The sequence below is a fragment of the Oryx dammah genome, unplaced genomic scaffold (genome assembly GCF_014754425.2).
Source record: "Oryx dammah isolate SB20612 unplaced genomic scaffold, SCBI_Odam_1.1 HiC_scaffold_26, whole genome shotgun sequence".
In the NCBI taxonomy this organism is placed as follows: domain Eukaryota; kingdom Metazoa; phylum Chordata; class Mammalia; order Artiodactyla; family Bovidae; genus Oryx; species Oryx dammah.
This window is the reverse complement of record NW_024070210.1, coordinates 48,206,978-48,226,869: the sequence shown is the minus strand read 5'-3', so window position 1 is coordinate 48,226,869 and position 19,892 is coordinate 48,206,978. Positions and strand designations below refer to the sequence as shown.

The following is a 19,892-nucleotide window of genomic DNA, read 5'->3' as shown; positions in this document are numbered from 1 at the left end:
TGAGTCATCACTAACTTAATTCTAGAAGGAAAGCTGAAGTTTTTTGAAGGCATAGTGAAAAGATTAGGACTCTTCCTTCTATAAAGAAAAAAAGATTATAAAGGAATATGTACTGAAGTCTATAAAATCATAATGTAGATTATACCAAACCAAAAGAGCATAACAATTTTATTACTAAGTTTACAACTGTACACATTCTAAAACATAGTAGTATCTCATTCTAGTCAGAAATAGAATCTAGTAAATTCCATATTTCTGTTTTGTCCTATCTTAATTTGATTAAAAATGCTGTTTAGAAAATTATGATTGAGAACAGATATATCCTAAGTTTTCTTTTTTAACAAAATGCAAGTATATGTTTTACGTATTTGCTTTTTACTTAGGAAAAAAAGCTTACTTAGAAAAGTACAACTTGGGTGTAGTACCATGTGGTGTAAACAACTGAACTATTTTACTTTTTACTTTCCTATGAATGAGCCAGTATATATTTATTACTGGAGTTCCAGCTGTAAAATTCAGGTAAGAAGTTTAAATATACCCTAGAGTATTATTTAAAAATAAATGTGTTTCTTTCAAATAGAATACCAACCTTGGTCTGTGACATTTAGGGGAGAAATTAAAATATTAAACTTTTATTACCTAGTAAACTGAAAATAAAGTAAAGGTTAAATAAATACAAAGCAGAAAAAAATATATATATATACAAAATCACAACGTCTAAAAGGACAAACAGTTTTACTGTTCTCTCCTGCAGGAGCTTTATCAGCAGTAGTAAGTAATTCCATCTTTAGGTCAGTGCTAGTACTCAAAAATGTAAACAAGTATGTACTTTGTCTATATAAAGAAATATGCCATACGGTTTATACTTCTTTATAGATATCAAACAACTAAATGAATTGTTTCAGTGCACCAGTAGGGGCCAGCAAAGAGCTCTTAGAGTTTTTCAGAATAGAGTTGGCATTGAGATATGTTTATTTGATGTGTTAAATCCTTTTTAGACTTCTTTACTTACCACAACACTCTCTTAAGTGAATGAATTGCATAGACAGTGGAATAAAATATCTTGTGTGCTCAAACTATATTGGGGTATAGTTTTTCTGTCTAATCTGCATATATTTTTAATGGAATGTTTGCTTAGGCTATTTCTTGGCAGAGTTTTAATAGTCAAAATATAAATGGAATCATTTAAAGACCGTACTGCTTGGCTGGAAAGGCCTTAAAATTACAGGAGAAAATGCTTGGTGACAGCTTCTCACAAACGTTTTTTTCTCAGACTTATGCTCAATTTTTGCAATGGTATTACTAGGCAAATTTTGTATTTCGATCCTTCAGCTTTCACTTTTTATAAGTACGTAGTGTTTTGGAAACTAAAATATTTATGTTTGGTTTAATGCTAAACTTTTAATTCACCCCCACAGTTTTGGTGTTTCCAAATATATACAAACATTTGAACTTTCTCCTTTTAAAAATATTAACAGTCTATATTCCTTTTTACATTTACTAAGTTGACTGGATTCCTAGTATGGCCACTATTTGGAAATGCAATCCTTGATTTGATACTCAATTACATGGAGTTTCATTCCTACCAACTTCCTGTAATTCTATCCCTATGGGTAAAAATATTAGTGGTCAAACTCTGCTGGAGAAAGTATAGGCACCGTGATTCACAGAGTTAAATGTTCATTTAGTAGAGCTGGAGTGAAAAAAAATACTGTTTCAACTTGAAATGCTAGAAGATTGTTGTTCTTGTGTTACTCATTCATGCAAATTGGAGAAGGTATAATTGAAACAAGGTTGGCAGTGTTTGAGGCAGTGTGCTGCAGCTGAGCTCAGCTTAAAGGTCGCTGGAAATCAAGTGCTTTGTAAGTGAAGGCATTTTGACTACAAGCGATTCAAGACATTTTGGAAACGTCAGTCTCAGGAATGGGCCGTCTTTTTCTTTCATATGCTATCTGGTCTTTCAGGTTTTACTTAGGATAAAGGCTACTACTTCTGAGCTCTTTCAGGCACACAAATGATTTTTTCTTTTGCTGCAGTGCAGCTGCTTCTAGCCTGTCTACCGACAGAGATCTTTGTTTTGACTCTCAGCCCTTAACATGTTTGGAAATGAGAACAAATGGCACAAAGCTTACGATTGCACTTTGCAGCCAGAAGAAGCAATACTTATCCTTTGTCAGAAACCTCCGGAGATGATTTGGATAGCAGCATTCACATGTGCTTCACGAGACCAACACGGATTTCAACGGCGAACGTGGTTCAAATGAAGCTGACTCCCAAGCAGACTGCATTAGCTCCGTTAATAAAGGAAAACCTTAAGTCTCGGGAAAGATCATCTTTTCCTTCATCTGAAAATGTTCATAAAAAGAGCAGCTGTCTGCAGATATCATTACAACCAACAAGGTACAGTGGATGTCTTCAGTCTGGCAATGTCTTAGCTGATGGTGATGATGCTTCATTTACTTGTGTCTTAAAGGATGGCAGTGCTGTGGTTGATAATGAACTGAATGCCATGGATGATGGTAACCTCTTAAGCAGTCCTGCCATTTGCAGTGGTAGTCTTAGTAACTTTCCAGCCAGTGAAAATGGGTCTTACAGCAGCAATGGTAGTGATTATGGGTCCTGCACAAGTATCACCAGTGGAGGTTCATACACCAACAGTATCATCAGTGACAGCAGTGGTTATACTTTTCCACCAACTGATGATACCTTTTTTGGTGGAAATTTATCTTCTGACAGCGCCTCCAATAGAAGTGTGCCAAACAGGAATACTACTCCATGTGAAATTTTCTCAAGAAGTACAAGTACAGTTCCCTTTGTCCAGGATGACTTGGATCATGGACTAGAGATTATGAAATTGCCAGTGAGCAGGAACTCGAAAATTCCACTAAAACGTTGTTCATCCTTAGTCATTTTTCCTAGGAGTCCTTCAAATACACCACCAACTTCTCCAACAAGTACAGGTACTCTTCCAAGCAAAGGATCCTATCAGACCTCACACCAGTTTATTATTTCTCCTAGTGAAATTGCCCACAGTGAAGATGGCACTAGTGCTAAGGGATTTCTTTCAACAGCTGTCAATGGACTTCGGTTATCCAAGACAGTCTGTACTCCCGGAGAAGTAAGAGACATACGACCTCTTCACAGGAAGGGCTCATTACAAAAGAAAATCATTATTGCAAATAATAGTCCAAGTCAGACTGTCTGTGAAAAGCCATCTGAAGGATATTCTTGTGTTTCACTGCATTTTACCCAACAGAAAGCAACTGCATTAGATTGTGAAGCAGCAAATGGTGATTGTAAACCAGAGATGTCAGAAACTGAGCTTAATTCTGATCCAGAGTTTATTAAGCTTATGCATAGGACATCTGCATGTTTACCATCCTCCCAAAATGTAGATTATCAAATAAATATCAGTGGACAGTTGGAAAGACCAAATTTACAGATAAACAAAAACCATGCTCTTTTACAGAGAAGTATTTCATTGGGGGGAACTTATCCAAATGTTTCCTGTTTATCTAGCCTTAAGCACAATTGTTCTAAGGGGGGACCATCTCAATTACTCATAAAGTTTGCATCTGGAAATGAAGGTAAAGTTGATAATTTAACCAGAGACAGCAACAGAGATTTCACAAATGAACTACCTAATTCTTTAAAGCATTCTTATAAGGTAAGTTTCCTTTGGTTTTGGAAAATGTTAGTTTATACTAGAATAGCTCTGTGAAATATTTGGTAAAATTTATTATAACTTGGCTGCTTTATATATTTTCTTGGTCCTTAGCTAGCAAGTACTTTGTAGTCATGAACTTGATATTTGTGAATCTGAAAAGTGCCTAATAGTTTTTTAGTCTATTTATTATATATCTTAGCATGCAAAATATGCATTAAAAAAAAAAAAAACCTTTCCAAAGTGATTTAAGCCATAAAACATTCTGTAGCATAAGAACAGGCTTTAAATAATAATTTGTTTTATAATATTTTGCCTTAGTATATTTTCCCCTTGAGTGGCATGGTGTTTTAAAGTCTAACTCCGTATTTCATTCTTATTTTCAAAAATGCTCATTTAGTATTTATTTTAAAGCATTATAAATGCTTTAAGCATTAAGCATTTTGAAAAAAAGCCCTTTTAAGCGTTATGAAAAAAAGTAAAATATAGAAAGCCACTTAAAGTATTAAACAGTAAAAAGTCTACTTTAATGTGAAACTTTTCTTATAAGTGGACATAGAGAAAATATTTCTTTGAAATACATATATTTATTTGATCATTAATAAAAACTATTATACTGAATGTTTAAAGCAGAGGAAAAATAAATGGTATTTGCATTTGTATATACCCTTAACCACAGGAATTTTGTTCCACCCTGTTTTTCTTTAGCTACCAGTTAAGAGTGCCTTCTAAAATGTAACTCATTCTTTCAGTAATATTGAACTCTAAATTTTATATTTTTATGGTTTCAATTGCTAGGCGTTTTCTAGTTATCTTATTAATTTGTTAATTTTGCTTTATTATAGTAGTAATTTAACTCCAGTGAATCTTAACCAAAACAGCTTTTTAGTGTAATTTGGCCATTCCAGAGTATTTTAAGTGTTTTGAACTTGAATAGATTTTTAAAATTTCTGTGTTTGGAAGATCTTGCCAGATTTTAGGAAATTAAAAAAAAAACTATTTCTGACTAAACCAATTCTAGATGACAGTACATGATAGTTTGAGGCAAAGAAACTTATCTGCTTATCTGTGTTTATATAACACTTACTGTCAAAATTAAAGTGTTTTTTTTTTCATTTCTGGGCAAATAAAATATTAAATATTTGCTAGTTTGTTTTCTCTCTTTTGAAATCTGATGAATATAATAACTCTTATTATCAATGCCCAGATGTTAATATAAGCAACTACTTTACTGAGGATGAATAAAAATCACATTTCACATTCTGATGTATGTTTTAGAATTATTAATTTTGTTTGTAAAACTTTTAAAACACTTAACTGTTAGGAGATTATAATCCATTCAATTATTTTGTCTCCTAAAAAAAACAATTAAGTGATACTGTGAAAAAACACATTAGTAGTTTGCTAATTGAATTACATGTACCTTGTAAATGTATTTAACATTTAATGAAATAATTAACCTGAAACAAATAATTGACCTAGAAATATTTATAAAAATATTGTTTAAATAATTGATTTGTGGTAATACTATAGTTTGTTGTTGTTGATACTTCTGAAAACATGGTCTTTTTAATGTTTTTAAATTAAATTTGACTGCCTTTGTGTGGCTAAAAGATATACTTTCACTGGTTTTTCTTTAAAATTAAGTAAGCTAACTTAAACATATTTTGTGACAGCTGAATGCCTAGCTTTCTGCAGATTCTATTTTTTGTTAGATTATTCAATTATAAAATAGTTGAAGTGTGTCATTTGCTGGAAAGCTCTAAGTTGTTCTTCCTCTTAATATTTATTAAACAACTTTTTATATAAGAATTATAAACAACATAGGACCATTAAACAACACATGCTGGATCTAAATTGATCTAATTGATTAGTGGTAAAATAAGGGCTTGTTTTAAGAGGAAAATAGTAATGTTGTTTTTTCTAAACATAGCAGTGACAACAATAATGGGGTTTGAGAAATAATCCTGTGTTTATCAATAATTATATATTAATCTAATTATAGTGGTATATTGTAACTCACTTATAAATAAACAGCTCCCAAAATATTTCCCATGACTCCAGTTAGTCTGGGTTAGTATTCTGATATGCTGAGTCTGGATTCACATTTAACAAGTTGATATTAGAGTAGCATTTAGTAATGTCAGCTATCTGTACCCAGCAGCCGTGAAATTAAATCACTGCTTTGGTCAGGGACCCTGGTTTCTAAAACATGAAGAGGTCTACAGATTCTTTTCTTCTGTGTTTAGCGTCCAGTCTCTAGCAGAATAGTATCCAGTTTCTAACTCTATAATCAACAGCTCATTAATGGCTAATTATTTAAATCTAGTGAGAACTTTTATATGTATCTGCAACTTGGTTCTGTGTGTTGTTTACAATTTAGAATGAAGAAGAGACTTTGTAACCTGCATGATCATGTTTATTTCACTTCTTTGCCTTCAAAGGATATACCAATAACTGGCATATATTTATTGTTTGTACTTTTTGAGAGACAATATTACTTTTGTAAAGGCTTTATAATCTGGAAGTAGGCATTTGACATTTTAACATTGTGTGTCTTATCAGCTTGATCAAGAGAGAGATTAAGTAGGTGAGATGGTTTTTATTCAGTTACAAAAATTACCATTAGATTTCTAAAATCTGTGTAATTGTTAGTTTACTCTGTTATTGTTTCACTTTCCCCTGTCTATGTTTTAAAAATTTCCTGTGCTGTTAGGATGCTCAGAAATTTCATTGCCCTGTTATTTTAAATACTTTAACATTTGCCCCAGCTTGTTAATGTCTTCCATTCTTCATGTATATGCATATTTTTATCAGAAAGTTTGGCTTTACATTTTTCTTTTTTATTGTAAAAGTTTTTGTTTATTTTCTGTTATTTAATCTCGGATAGGTAAATTGCTTAAGCCTGGTATGAGAACTTTAAAAAACTGTCTCAATTATTTCAAAGCCTTTAAAACTAATCTCAAGATTGTACATTTCAATAATATATTTAGTTGTTCTTCCCAAAATAACTGTTTTAAATATACACTATTTTCAATGTTCCATTATTTTCTGTCCTCATTTTATTAACTTTAGCAGAATATTTAGAGACATTTGGTTACATTTATTTTGAACACTTAATCTTTCCTATAAAAATCAATATAGTTTATAAATATTGACTCTAAAACTGTGATGCAACGATGTTAATGACCAGTTTTAGAAACTTGGCAAGAAGTATGTGCTTGTACATGTGCATTTCTTAGAACTGAAGAACTAAAATACTCATTTCAGGGTGGTTCAGGGAGCTAAATTGTTTTCTTCAGAAATATTTTGCATTTCTCTGGAGATGTTTCTTTAATTCATTCATCTAGCACATGTGTGAGGGCCTCCTGTTTGCCAGGCACGGACTCAAGCTCTGGGAATAAAAGATAATAAAGCACAATGTCTTCCTGGGGGAAATCCCATTCTCCTTAGAGACATATTGGTAGACAAGAAAAATCTCAGACTAAAATGTGATGTGCTGAAATAGAGCTGTATATGAGAAACTGAGAAAGATGCAACAATATTTGTCTGAAGGAGAGGACTGGGTTGGTAGTTAAAGGCTTCACAGGGGAGGTGACATTTGAGCCGAATCTTAATGGGTGAGTTGGAGTTCCCCAGGCAGAGAATCAAGGAGGATATTTAGGGCAGGGATTCTCAATCTCAGCACTTTTTTGTTGTGGAGGGCTGTCCTGTGTCTTGTAGGATGTAAGCAGCATCCCTGGTGTCCATTTACTCAATGCCAGTGGCATCATCTCCCTCAGTTGTCACAATCAAAAAATGTCTCTGGACATGGCCAAATGCCTCCCGGGGGCAAACCTGACTGCTACCGGGACGCATTGCTGTAGGCAGAAGCAACCACACGTACAAGGCTGGGGATGTGAAAGAAGCACACTGTAAGCAGTTCAGTGTGACTGGAGTACACAGAGTCCAGGTTGTGGTCGATGATAACACTGGCAGTGGTGGGAGTTCCATTGCGTGGAGCACCGCATGCTGAAGGAAGGCAGCGTGTCTCCTGCCGATAGACCATAGTTAGGTGACGGAAGTTGTTATTGAGAGTGTAGTGTGCCTACTTTTGTTTTTAGATGATAATTTTTTTTTATGGCACCATGGATTATAAGTGAATTAAACTTTTCTTCACTTGGCCAACCAGGTGAATAGTGATGTCCTGAACTAAGATAGGGAATTCAGGAGGAGGGGCCAGATTGGGAGGGCAAAGAAGAAACCACGAATCATTGTTTTCGTCCTGAGAAGTTGCCCTGGTAGTACTGCTGTCAAGCAGGGTAGTTGGAGATATGGGCTTTGGCTCAGGGGAGGAGTGAGAGCTGCAAATGCAGCTTGGGAGTTAAGCGTCTAGTCAGACTTCGGTAAGGATGGACTGGAAAAAGCATGAAAGAGAGATGGGAGGAGTGATAAATCAGAGTTCTGGGGGCTACTAACTTGGGAGAAACAGTGGAGGGGGAGATAAAAAGGAGACTAAGAGTCACCAGAGGGGCAGAGAGGCCAAAAGAGCTTAGAGGCCTGAAAGAAAAGAGAGGGGAAAATTCAAGGCGGGCAGCATACAGTGCCATGGAATTTATGTATCCATTGAATGTAGGAGGTCTCCATGACTTTACTAGGAGTAGGCTCAGGAGAATAGTGTGAAAGCCTGGATGAAAAAAGAATGAAAGAGGTAAGGAAGCAAAACAGGCATAGCTTATTTGCTCAGTGTCACAAAAATAGTCATGAGTTAGTGTAGGCAAGGTTTATATTTAATGGCTACAATATAGAGGACATGCATGGTGTTAGGCGGATATAATTGCATAAGACAAATTGTCTGTTACAAGAATATTTCAGACTGTTCTCTAGGAGAAAAAAAGTTCTGTAGCCCCCTGTTATTTCACCTTAGAACAATAGAATAAGTGAGCACAGGCAGAGAAAACTGAAGTGGAGAGTCAGCAATATGAAATGAAGGGAAAAAATTCGGAGTGAAAATGTGAGATGGCCTATGAGTAGGCATAATTCTTGGTGAACAGCATTATTCAAATTTTCTCCTGCCCATCCCTTCCACCAAAAATAAAACAAAACAAAAATAGAGCTTCTAGGTAGAAAACAAGTCAGGGTTTAAGGCTGCTTCCTAGACACTGCTTGGAGAAGAGGCCCTCTGTCTTGCTGTCACCTGCTTCTTCCAGGATATGGAGCCCACTGCAGCTACCTGTTGTGAGGCCTGTCCATTCTAGATCCTCTCTCCCCTTACAGGGAACAGGATAGATGAGAAGAAGCTAGGATCAGAGCCCTTGTGGGCAGAAGGGTCTTGGCAGAGTCCCTGGGTGTGGCCTGCCAATGTGTTGAGATCAGGAAGATGGTTAGCAGAACAAATGAGTTCTGAGAAGGGGATCCAATGATCTTGTCAGCATATCCACAAAATACCTGAAATCTTGCTCAAGTGTGTGGTTGGGTATTCTTTGTTGGCCAAATGTGAGACTGGAAGGCTGTGCTCAGGTAAAGACCCAACACTGAGAAATATAAGAAAGGTTTTCAAAACAAGAGGTGAACACATCTGTGCTTGTTCAGTGAGATATTGGGAGGAAGCTCTCAACATAGCAGCAGCTGTTGGAAAGTAATTTTACTTTCACTGAAACTTAAAAAAACCTGTATAATATAAGTAGAGCAGCTCTGAGAACTTGGAAGGGCAAGAAACTAGCATGTTTATGTACCTTGTAAGCCAATTCATGGATGGGTCATAATAAAGAACACCTTGACCAAGAGATCCCATGATGTTTCTAGTGAGGTTCTGGAATATCTGGTGGTGGGGGGAGGATCATGCTTTCTCTTGATTTAGATATATTACATCTAAGATAAAACTGTAACACTGTAAAAAATTTTATTATTACCAAGCAAAAAGAAGTTTATATCAAAGATATTGGTGGTACAAGGGACAGTGTCTTTAAATGCAGTTGTTCATTAAATATAGAAACATTCTTAACTGAATTTTTATCTTTTGTCCTTCTTACCAAAGCTGAGTATACATTTTATGATATAGCTAAAATAATAAATCTAGGACTGCTTCCTTTTTTCTCTCTTTTCTCTCAAATGTTTGTTGGTAAGCTGCCTTCTAATGCTTTAAGGATTGCAATTAGAGAATAACTCATTAGGTCATCATTTGGACTACCAATTTTCAAATTTTCATGTGTGTGTACATCTCCTAGAAATCTTATTAAAAGGCAGATTATGGTATAGTAGGTCTGAGAGGGGCCTGAGGGTTCTGTATATCTAACATGCTTCCCAGGTCATACCAATGCTGCTAAAATTCCTTAAACACACTTTGAGAAGCAAGACTTAAGACCATTAAAAAAAAATGAGAACAATAATACAGTTCATAGTTGAAATATCCAGCGAGTCTGTCTTCCACTTTTGCATAAGGAAGGACTGTATGTATACCATGGTCAGGGCTAAGCTAATTTGCAGGGTGTTTTAAATCCACCTGGACATTTACACTAGTTATTGGTTGAGACCACGTAATACAGAAGAGATTGTTTGGACCAAAAGCCATTCAAGAGCTTAGTTTAGGGTACTACTGAGAATGTTTGAATCTTACATTGGCTTATGTAATGAAATGAAATGCCATCTATAATCAGTGCTTACTATGAGCTATCCTTTTGATAGATCTATAAAGAGAAAGTTAAAAAAATCATTTATGTGTAATTTTGTGATGCTACTTAAAAGTATATATTCCTTCTTAAGCATAAATTGATATATGAAAATCTTAGGAACTGATCTTCCATTGGAGCAAGTGAAGAAATCTTATTGGTAGCTGAGTTTTTATGGTCCTGATGGCCTAAATTCAGGAAGCCTATGTGTGTGTCAGTTCAGTTCAGTCGCTCAGTCATGTCCGATTCTTTGTGACCCCATGAATCGCAGCACGCCAGGCCTCCCTGTCTATCACCAACTCCCGGAGTTCACTCAGACTCACGTCACCGAGTCAGTGATGCCATCCAGCCATCTCATCCTCAGTTGTCCCCTTCTCCTCCTGCCCCCAATCCCTCCCAGCATCAGAGTCTTTTCCAGTGAGTCAACTCTTCACATGAGGCGGCCAAAGTACTGGAGTTTCAGCTTTAGCATCATTCCTTCCAAAGAACACCCAGGATTGATCTCCTTTAGAATGGACTGGTTGGATCTCCTTGCAGTTCAAGGGACTCTCAAGAGTCTTTTCCAACACCACAGTTCAAAAGCATCAATTCTTCGGCACTCAACCTTCTTCATAGTCCAACTCTCACATCCATACATGACTGCTGGAAAAGCCATAGCCTTGACTAGATGGACCTTAGTGGGCAAAGTAATGTCTCTGCTTTTGAATATGCTATCTAGGTTGGTCATAACTTTTATTCCAAGGAGTAAGTTTCTTTTAATTTCATGGCTGCAGTCACCATCTGCAGTGATTGTGGAGCCCCCCAAAATAAAGTCTGACACTGTTCCCACTGTTTCCCCATCTATTTCCCATGAAGTGATGGGACCGGATGCCATGATCTTTGTTTTCTGAATGTTGAGCTTTCAGCCAACTTTTTCACTCTCCTCTTTCACTTTCATCAAGAGGCTTTTGAGTTCCTCTTCACTTTCTGCCGTAAGGGTGGTGTCATCTGCGTATCTGAGGTTATTGATATTTCTCCAGGCAATCTTGATTCCAGCTTGTGTTTCTTCCAGTCCAGCATTTCTCATGATGTACTCTGCATATAAGTTGAATAAGCAGGGTGACAATATACAGCCTTGATGTACTCCTTTTCCTTTTTGGAACCAGTCTGTTGTTACATGTGTGTGTGTTTAGTCACTAAGTCATGTCTGACTGTTTGCGACTCCATGGACTGTAGCCTGCCAGGCTCCTCTGTCCATGGGATTTCACAAGCAAGAATATTGGAGTAGGTTGCCATTTCCTTCTCTATCAGGGAGTATAAAAGACGTTAAACATTTCAAGTAAGCAATGAGAAAAAGGGAGCATAGCAAGAAAAAAGTTGAAGGTGGGGAGATAGGCAGGCAAAGAGGCAGGCAAATATAAATTTTCTAGAATTGGTTGAATCTAGAGAAGGGGTTAGCAAATGAATAATCTTTTCTGGGCTCTCATTTACTAGAATATTGTTCCCTAAATCAGAGACTGCTAGATCCTTAGTACCTAGAACAGTGCATAGCTCAAAATAGACACTCATTAAGTATTCATTAAATTAATGATCAAAGCCAAGGGACCCTTTGTAATGGGGTAGAGATGGCTGTAGAATCTGGTAGGTGACTAAAATCTGAGGGTGACCAGACAACCTCGCACAAACAGATAACCAAACTGGGATATCTGAGGGATGACTGTAATGATGAGTGGGAGCTTCTTGATGCTTCATCCTCTGCTTGAAAGAGTGGCACTCTTAAATGAATACCTTGTCCCGGGGTGGATGCCAATGGAATATTATGACCGTGACTCAAGGATTCGTTTCCACAGTGGAGTCTGATTCATAGCCTACATATTCCACTAACTGGTGCCGTAGAACTGTGTGTCTGGGTAGAGGCTCAGATCAAGTTTTCTACAAAAGAAGATGGAATGGATCAGAAGTTTTAAGAATATTTAAACACAGGCCATTTGACTAGCTTTTAAGTTCATCATTGCTTAATAAAATGACTTCATTTTAGACTTGATGTAACAGCTGATTTTTCACCATTTTTCTTGGGGTTTTAAGTAACTGTTTTAGCTAAGAATGACTTTTACCTTTTGTACCAAGACTGAAAGACTGAACCCTCTTAAGGAGTCTCAGAGCTTAATGGAAACTCAAGTTATCTTCTAAGCAAATGAGTTTAACAAGTATTTATCAGAAATAGAATATGTGCCTACTGTGAGTGGCAAATATTATTCCTGGCTTTGAAGAGTTTGTACTTTAGACAAGAAGACAGCATTATCTGTTTAAATAAAGAACCAGAAAACAACAATATATAATAATGCTCATATGCCTACTTCAGGCTGGTGAACACCTAAACTCTGAGTTATAGGTTTGTCTATATAATTTTTAATTAATTCAAATTTTTATCAAGATGACACAGATGCTTGTTTTAAAAATCAGGTGTTTTCTTACTGAGGATTTCCTTTCTGCCTTTTTCTCTATGTTCCCTCTCCCCAGAATTCCTATTAGACCAAGTTTGTACATCTTGGATTGATCTTATAATTTGCTTTTCTCTTCTGTTTTTTGTTTCTTTGCCTCCTTATTCTGCTTTCTGGAAGATTTCCCCCAAATGTTCCCTTCTCTTTAATTTTAAAATTTTGGTTGCTTTAGTTCCTAAAGTTCTATCTTGTTTTCTGATGATTCCTTATTTTTATTCTTGCTTTAGAAGTGCAGTCTCTTATTTCTCTGAGAATATTTTACTTAAGGCTTTTTCTTTTGAGTTTTGCTATGGGTCCTACATTGTGTCTGGTTCCTGTGGGTCACTTTGCTGCTGTTGTTTGTTTCTCTTTGTTATTAGATGAAAAATTTCCTCCAGGTGTCTGGTGAACCTTGGCTGTCTGTTCATATTTGAGAGTGAGTCACTATGAAGCTATCTGGATGCTCTGTAATTGGGTGAGGCTTTTCAGATGGTAAGCTTCATTGTCAGGAGTCTTCTGTCAGTAACTGGAGGTCTTGTCTCAGAGGTCACTTTCTCCAGAGAAGAAACTTGCAATGATTGCCCAGTTATGTTTCATAGCTGTGGTGAGTGATAAACTAGGAATGGAGGTGATTTATTTTACAAGTTCTGAAACTAAGTTAATTCAAGGTAAATCATGCCTTTAAAGTGATATTTACTTATCAAATTCTTAAGATACTAATTATAATTTAATTAATATACAGTCCGTAAGGTGCCTGATTTGCATAACTTGTCTGAAATACATTGTGTATATATATTCTAGAAGTGAAGATGCTCCCAGAAAGACCAGATTTTAAACATCCTTTATAATAGAATATGTCGTTTCCTTAACACATCTCCCAACTTCTTAAATTCTTGGCAGTATATTAAATGTAAATCGGGGTGCCTGTCCTCAGAGGAAGAGGATAGAGCTGTTAAAACTGTATTTTGGTACAGACAGAAGGGAGAGGAGACCAGAATGCCCCCCTGGTGGAGTAGAACATTGGATGCTCACTGGCTCACTGGCATGACATCACCGCAACTATGATTGTTTTAACTTGGACAAAATTCTGATATATTCCTTTTTTTTTCCCCTTTAAAAAATAGACTTTATTAAAAAAAATTTTTATTGGGGTATAGTTGCATCACCAACTCAAAAGACATGAATTTCAGCAAAGTCCAGGAGATAGTGGGATGGATGAGCCTGGCATGCTACAGCCTGTGGGGTTACTAAGTCAAACATGACTTAGCAACTAAACAACAACAGATAGTTGCTTTATAATGTTGTGTTAGCTTCTGGGGTATGGCAAAATGAATCAGCTATATGTATGCTTATGATATGTTCTTTTTTAAACTTTTGACCCAATATCTGTGAAAGGTTGAATCAGTCAACATATCGTGTTATGCACCACATTTCAAAAAACGCTTTGGGTTAGTTATTATCTCCATATTACAAATGAGAGAAAAAGATCAGAAAAGTTAAAAATTATTTAGTCAGGATCATAAGTCAAATAAATGTCATATTTGGACCAAAACTCAGCTCCAGTGTTGTATTCTAAAGCCCTTTTCTGCATTTCTAACCAGGAAGACTTCATTCCACACTGCATTAGGGGAAATCTACAAGATAAATAAAACTGCTTGGGGAAGGTTATTCTAGTAAAAATAGCATCAGAAAGGACAAAAAGAGAGTTGTCTAAAGGAAAATTTCCACTTAGGCTGACTACTACCTGATGAATAACTTTTACTCTCTGAAGAACAGATCAAATCCTGTTCAAGTCCAGATCAAGTCCTTTTTTTCTTGCCATTGTTGAGTGAAAGTGAGGTTCAGGGATTATTTAAGCATATTTCTAGAGAACCAGTTTATCTTTCAGACTTTTTCTTTTCTTCTGAGTTGTGATCCAACACTTATAAGTACTTTCTTCTTTCTGATTAATTTTATGATCAAATAATGCATTCTGTGTGTTTCTACCTCCTACAATGCTCTTTGAGTTTTATTTCTCTTCAATAACTATTACATCATAAACTACCTAAATCATAGTAAACCACAGGTCTTTTTTTTTTTTCTCAAATATTTTTAAAGTTTTTATTGTGGAAAATTTCAAACATGCACAAAAGTAGAAAGAATAATGCAGTGATCCCCCATGTATGCCCCTAGTGAGCTCTGAGTTTCAGTAGTTACTAACATCTTGTCAATCAGGTAATCCATCTTTCCCCCTCCTTTTAAAATTAATTTTTACTGGAGTATAGTTGATTTACAATGTTGTGTTAGTTTCTGCTAAGTGAGTCAGTTATACATACATATATATACACTCTGTACTATACAGTAGGTTCTTTCTAGTTGGGGTCGCACAGAGTTGGACATGACTGAAGCGACTTAGCAGCAGCAGCAGTGTGTATATGTCAGTCTCAATCTCGTAATTATCCCTCTCCCTACCCCTATAACCAGAAGATTGTCTTCTACATCTGTGACTCAACTTCTGTGCTGTAAATAGGTTCATTTGTACCATTTCTTTAGATTCCACATATAAGCGATATCATACGGTGTTTGACTTTGTCTGACTCACTTCACTCACTATGACAATCTCTGGGTCCATCCATGTCACTGTCAATGGCATTATTCTGTTCCTTTTTATGGCTGAGTAATATTCCATTGGTACCATGTCTTCTTTATCCATTTCTCTGTCAATGGACATTTAGGTTGTTTCCATGTCCTCCCCTCCTTTTTTTTTTTTTTTTTTTTTTTTAGTAAATCCCATATATCTTATAATTTTACCCATAAATACTTGGAGTGGATCTGTAATGGAGAAGGACCGTTTAAATATACAAAGTACCATGCAGTCATCATTTTTAACAAAATTAACAGTAGTTCTGGACTGTTTTGACTGGATCTCTTTCTAAATCATCTAGGTCATCTTAGTATTGACATAGCTCTCTCCTTTAACATGTGTCTGTCTAATTCTTCATCTCTGTTATGATGTTCATTCACTTTGGGGCTGAGTGAGCCAATTATTAGGCATAGGCTTTTCTATTTCTTTAATCAGATAATTTTTGATAATATGTTTGTTACCAACATGATTGAGGCTGTCTTCAGAACCTAAAAGTAAAGTTAGAATTAGGACTTAGAGCTGATCACCTAACTACACCTTACCTCCACCTTAATTACCACAGAGCTGCCTTGAGAGTTCAAATATCTGGGATACCTACCTTCCTAATTCCCTAGTAGTGTGAAAATGTGCTCAATAATGAATTAGCTGTATTAATTCCTCTTAAAGCTTCTCTGCATCTTAATTTCATGTTTAGGGAATGAGAAGGATATGAAACTTGGTGAAGTTGTTTTGAAGATTGGAAATTTTTTATCTGTTTGGCAAATAGTTGGTGCTCAGTAAAAAGTGACTATTATTGTTTGCCTTATATTGTTGTGAGAGTATATGAAGGTGTACTTTAAACTATAAGGTAACACAGTGTATAACATAATAGTTGTTTTTTATATGTACAATCTGAATCATATATAAATCTAAGAATCCAGGTTAACAGTTAAGTAATAGAAAATTAAAAGATGCTTGCTCCTTGGAAGAAAAGCTATGATCAACCTAGACAGCATATTAAAAAACAGAGACATTACTTTGCTGACAAAGGTTCATCTAGTCAAAGCTATGGTTTTTCCAGTAGTCATGTATGGATGTGAGTGTTGGACTATAAAGAAAGCTGAGCACCGAAGAATTGATGCTTTTGAACTGTGGTGTTGGGGAAGACTCTTGAGAGTCCCTTGGACTGCAAGGAGATCCAACCAGTCCATCCTAAAGGAAATTAGTCCTGAATATTTGTTGAAAGGACTGATGCTGAAGCTGAAACTCTAATACTTTGGCCATCTAATGTGAAGAACTGACTCATCTGGAAAGACCCTGATGCTGGGAAAGATTGAAGACAGGAGGAGAAGGGGACGACAGAGGATGAGATGGTTGGATGGCATCACCGACATGATGGACATGAGTTTGAGCAGGCTCTGGAAGTTGATGATGTACCGGGAAGCCATGTGTTCTACAGTCCGTGGGATCGCAAAGAGTCGGACACGACTGCGTGACTGGACTGATTGAACAGGAAACACATGAAAAGGACACATTAAAAAGGAGTGTGAAAATACAGACTAGAAATCTGGGGAAGCATTTCTTTCTAAGACTCAACCAAATATCAATATGTATTTTTCAAATGAACACAGTTTTTCCAAAGCCCTATTAAAAATTAAAGCTCAGATCTTTTCACTTATACTCAGTTTTGACTATGCATATTCTTGGAGACAAAACTATGTCAAGACTTGATATTCAAAAGGAAGAAATAATTCAGCAAATTAATAGAAGAAGAGAATTAAAATCTAGAAAGCCCTCCAGGTGGACCACAAACCACTTTTTATGCAGTAACTGGTAGTGCTAAAGAAAGTGGTCCTATTATTTTTTTCCCCCCTCATTGAAAATGCTGATTCATAAGAGACAGCCTTACTCATGTCATTGACAGAGTCAGCTTCTAGCCCTAAGGTGATAGATTCCTTCTGTTCAATTTGTAGACTAAACAATTCCAGACTTCTCAAAAGGTGTATTTTAAATAGACTTTATTTTTTTAGAGCTAAGTTTTAGATTCATAGCATTAGTGAGCAGAGGTACAGAGATTTCCTATATTCCCTACCCCGACCTATGCAGCCTCCTCAATTATCAGTATTCCCCACCAAAGTGGTACATTCATTACAGTCAATCAATTTTGACATATCACTATCATCTAGAGTCCATAGTTTAATTTAGGGTCCATTCTTGGTGGTGTATATTCTGTAGGTTTGGACAATTTTAAAATGTCATGTACCCACGATTATAGTGTCATACAGAGTAGTTTCACTGCCCTAAAAATCCTCTGTGTTTTGCATCTTTATCCCTCCATCCCCTGTCCCTGGCAACCCATAATCTTTCTGCTGTCCCTATAGTTTTGCCTTTTCCAGAATGTCACATAATTGAAATCAAACAGTATGTATGTAGCCTTTTCAGTTGGGCTTCTTTAACTTAGTATTAATAATACTCATTTAAGTTTCCTTCATCCTTTTATATAGTTTGATTAACTGCCTGGGGTTTTTTTTTTTTAGTGCTAAATAATATTCTATTGTCTGTATATACCCTGGGCTTCCCTGGTAGTTAAGCTTGTAAAGAATCCGCCTGCAATGCAGGAGACCTCAGTTCAATTCCTGGGTCGGGAAGATCCGCTGGAGCAGGGATAGGCTACTCCCTCCAGTATTCTTGGCTTCCCTGGTGGTTCAGCTGGTATTCCACTGTCTGTATATACCTTAGTTTATTCACCTACTGGGGAACATCTTGGTTGTTGCCAAGTTTTGGCAGTTGTGGATGAACCTGCTATAAATATCTGTGTGCAGGTTTTTGTGCAAACGTAATTTTTCAGCTTCTCTGGAAATATCCCAAGGAGTGTGATTGCTGGATCATATGGCAAGAGTAAGTTTAATTTTTTTAAGAAACTACCCAGATGTCTTCTGAAATGGCTATATTAGTTTTTTTTAATATACATTTACTTATTTTAATTGGAAGTTAATTACTTTACAATATTGTATTGGTGTTGCCATACATCAACATGAATCCACCACAGGTATCCCACCATCAATGAGTAAGAGTTCGTATTGTTCCATATCCTTACCAGCATTTGGTGTTGTCCGTATTCTGGATTTTGGTCATTCTTATATGTATGTAGTGTTTCACTATTGTTTTAATATGCATTTCCCTGATGACATATGATATTATGCTTATACGCCATCTGTATATCTTCTGTAGTGAGGTGTCTGCTAATGTCTTTGGACCATTTCTTAGTCATATTATTTTCCTGTGGCTGAATTTTCAGCATTCTTTTTATATTTGGATAATAATCCTTTACAAATGTGTTCTTTGCAAGCATTTTCTCCCAGACTGTGGCTTTTCTTTCATTCTTTTGACAGTGTCTTTCAGAGAGTAGAAATTTCTAATTTTATTGAAGTCCAGTTTATCTGTTACTATATTTCTTTCATGAATCATGCCTACATTTAAAAGGTCATCACCAAACCCAAGGGCATCTAAATTTTCTCTTATGTTATCTTATAGGATTTTTTTAACTTTACATTTAGGTCTGTGAACCATTTTGAGTTAATTTTTATGAGGGGTGTAAGTTCTGTGTCTAGATTCATGTTTTTTGCATGTGAATGTCCCATTGTTTCAGCACCATTTGTTGAAGAGACTATCCTGCTTTTTGTCAAAAACCTACATACTTATGTGGGTCTATTTCTGGGGTTTCTATACTATTCCACTGATGTGTTTGTCTTTCACCAATGGCACACTAGAATATTATAGTTTTACAGTGAGATACTATCAGTCCTCCAACTTTGTTCTTGTCCCTTAATATTTTGTTGGCTATTCTGGGTTTTTTTGTGTCTCTATATAGTAAGCTTTAGAATCAGTTTTCAATAGCCACAAAGTAACTTGCTGACATTTTGATTGGGATTGCCTTGAATTTATATGATATCTTGACAATATTAAGTCTTCCTATCCGTGAACATAGCGTATCTCTCCATCTATTTAGTTCTTTGAATTCATTCAACAGAGTTTTGTAGTTTTCCTCATATAGCTCTTGTATGTATTTTGTTAAGTCATTTCTTAAGTATTTCATTTTGGGGAGTGCTATTGTAAATAGTACTGTGTGTGTGTTTTTTTTTTAATTTCAAATTCTACTTGTTCATTGCTGATACATAGGAAAACAATTGACTTTTCTTTATTAACCTTTTAGCCTGTGACCTTGCTATAATTGCTAATTAGTTCAGAAGTTTTTTGGTCATTTTTTTAGACTTATTTTCTACAAAGATGCTCATGTCATCTGCAAATAAAGACAGTTTTGTTTCTTCTTTTCCAATCTGTATATGTTTTATTTCCTTTTGTTGTCTTATTACATAAACTAGGACTTCAGTACAGTGCAGAAAAGGAGTGGTGAAGGGGGACATCATTTATTTGTTCCTGATCTTAGTGGGAAAGTATCTAGCTTCTCACCAGTTAGTGTGATGTGAGGTGTAGGTTTTCTTGTAGATGTTTCTAATCAA

At 35.9% G+C, this 19,892-nt stretch overlaps 1 protein-coding gene across 4 annotated transcripts in view; it reads left to right on the top strand.

The window, feature by feature from the left end:
• The window catches only part of NEDD4 (NEDD4 E3 ubiquitin protein ligase), a 145,948-nt gene that overhangs the window by 49,929 nt on the left and 76,127 nt on the right, over positions 1 to 19,892 (top strand). For 2 of the 4 annotated variants that reach the window (XM_040226584.1, XM_040226586.1), the window contains exon 1: positions 1,664 to 3,667. The exons of the other annotated variants lie outside the window; for them this stretch is intronic. In XM_040226584.1, coding sequence (XP_040082518.1) covers positions 2,117 to 3,667 — 1,551 coding nt within the window. In that variant the 5' untranslated portion in view covers positions 1,664 to 2,116. Of the gene's footprint in view, positions 1 to 1,663; positions 3,668 to 19,892 lie in introns of those variants that run through there. 4 annotated transcript variants of the gene reach the window in all.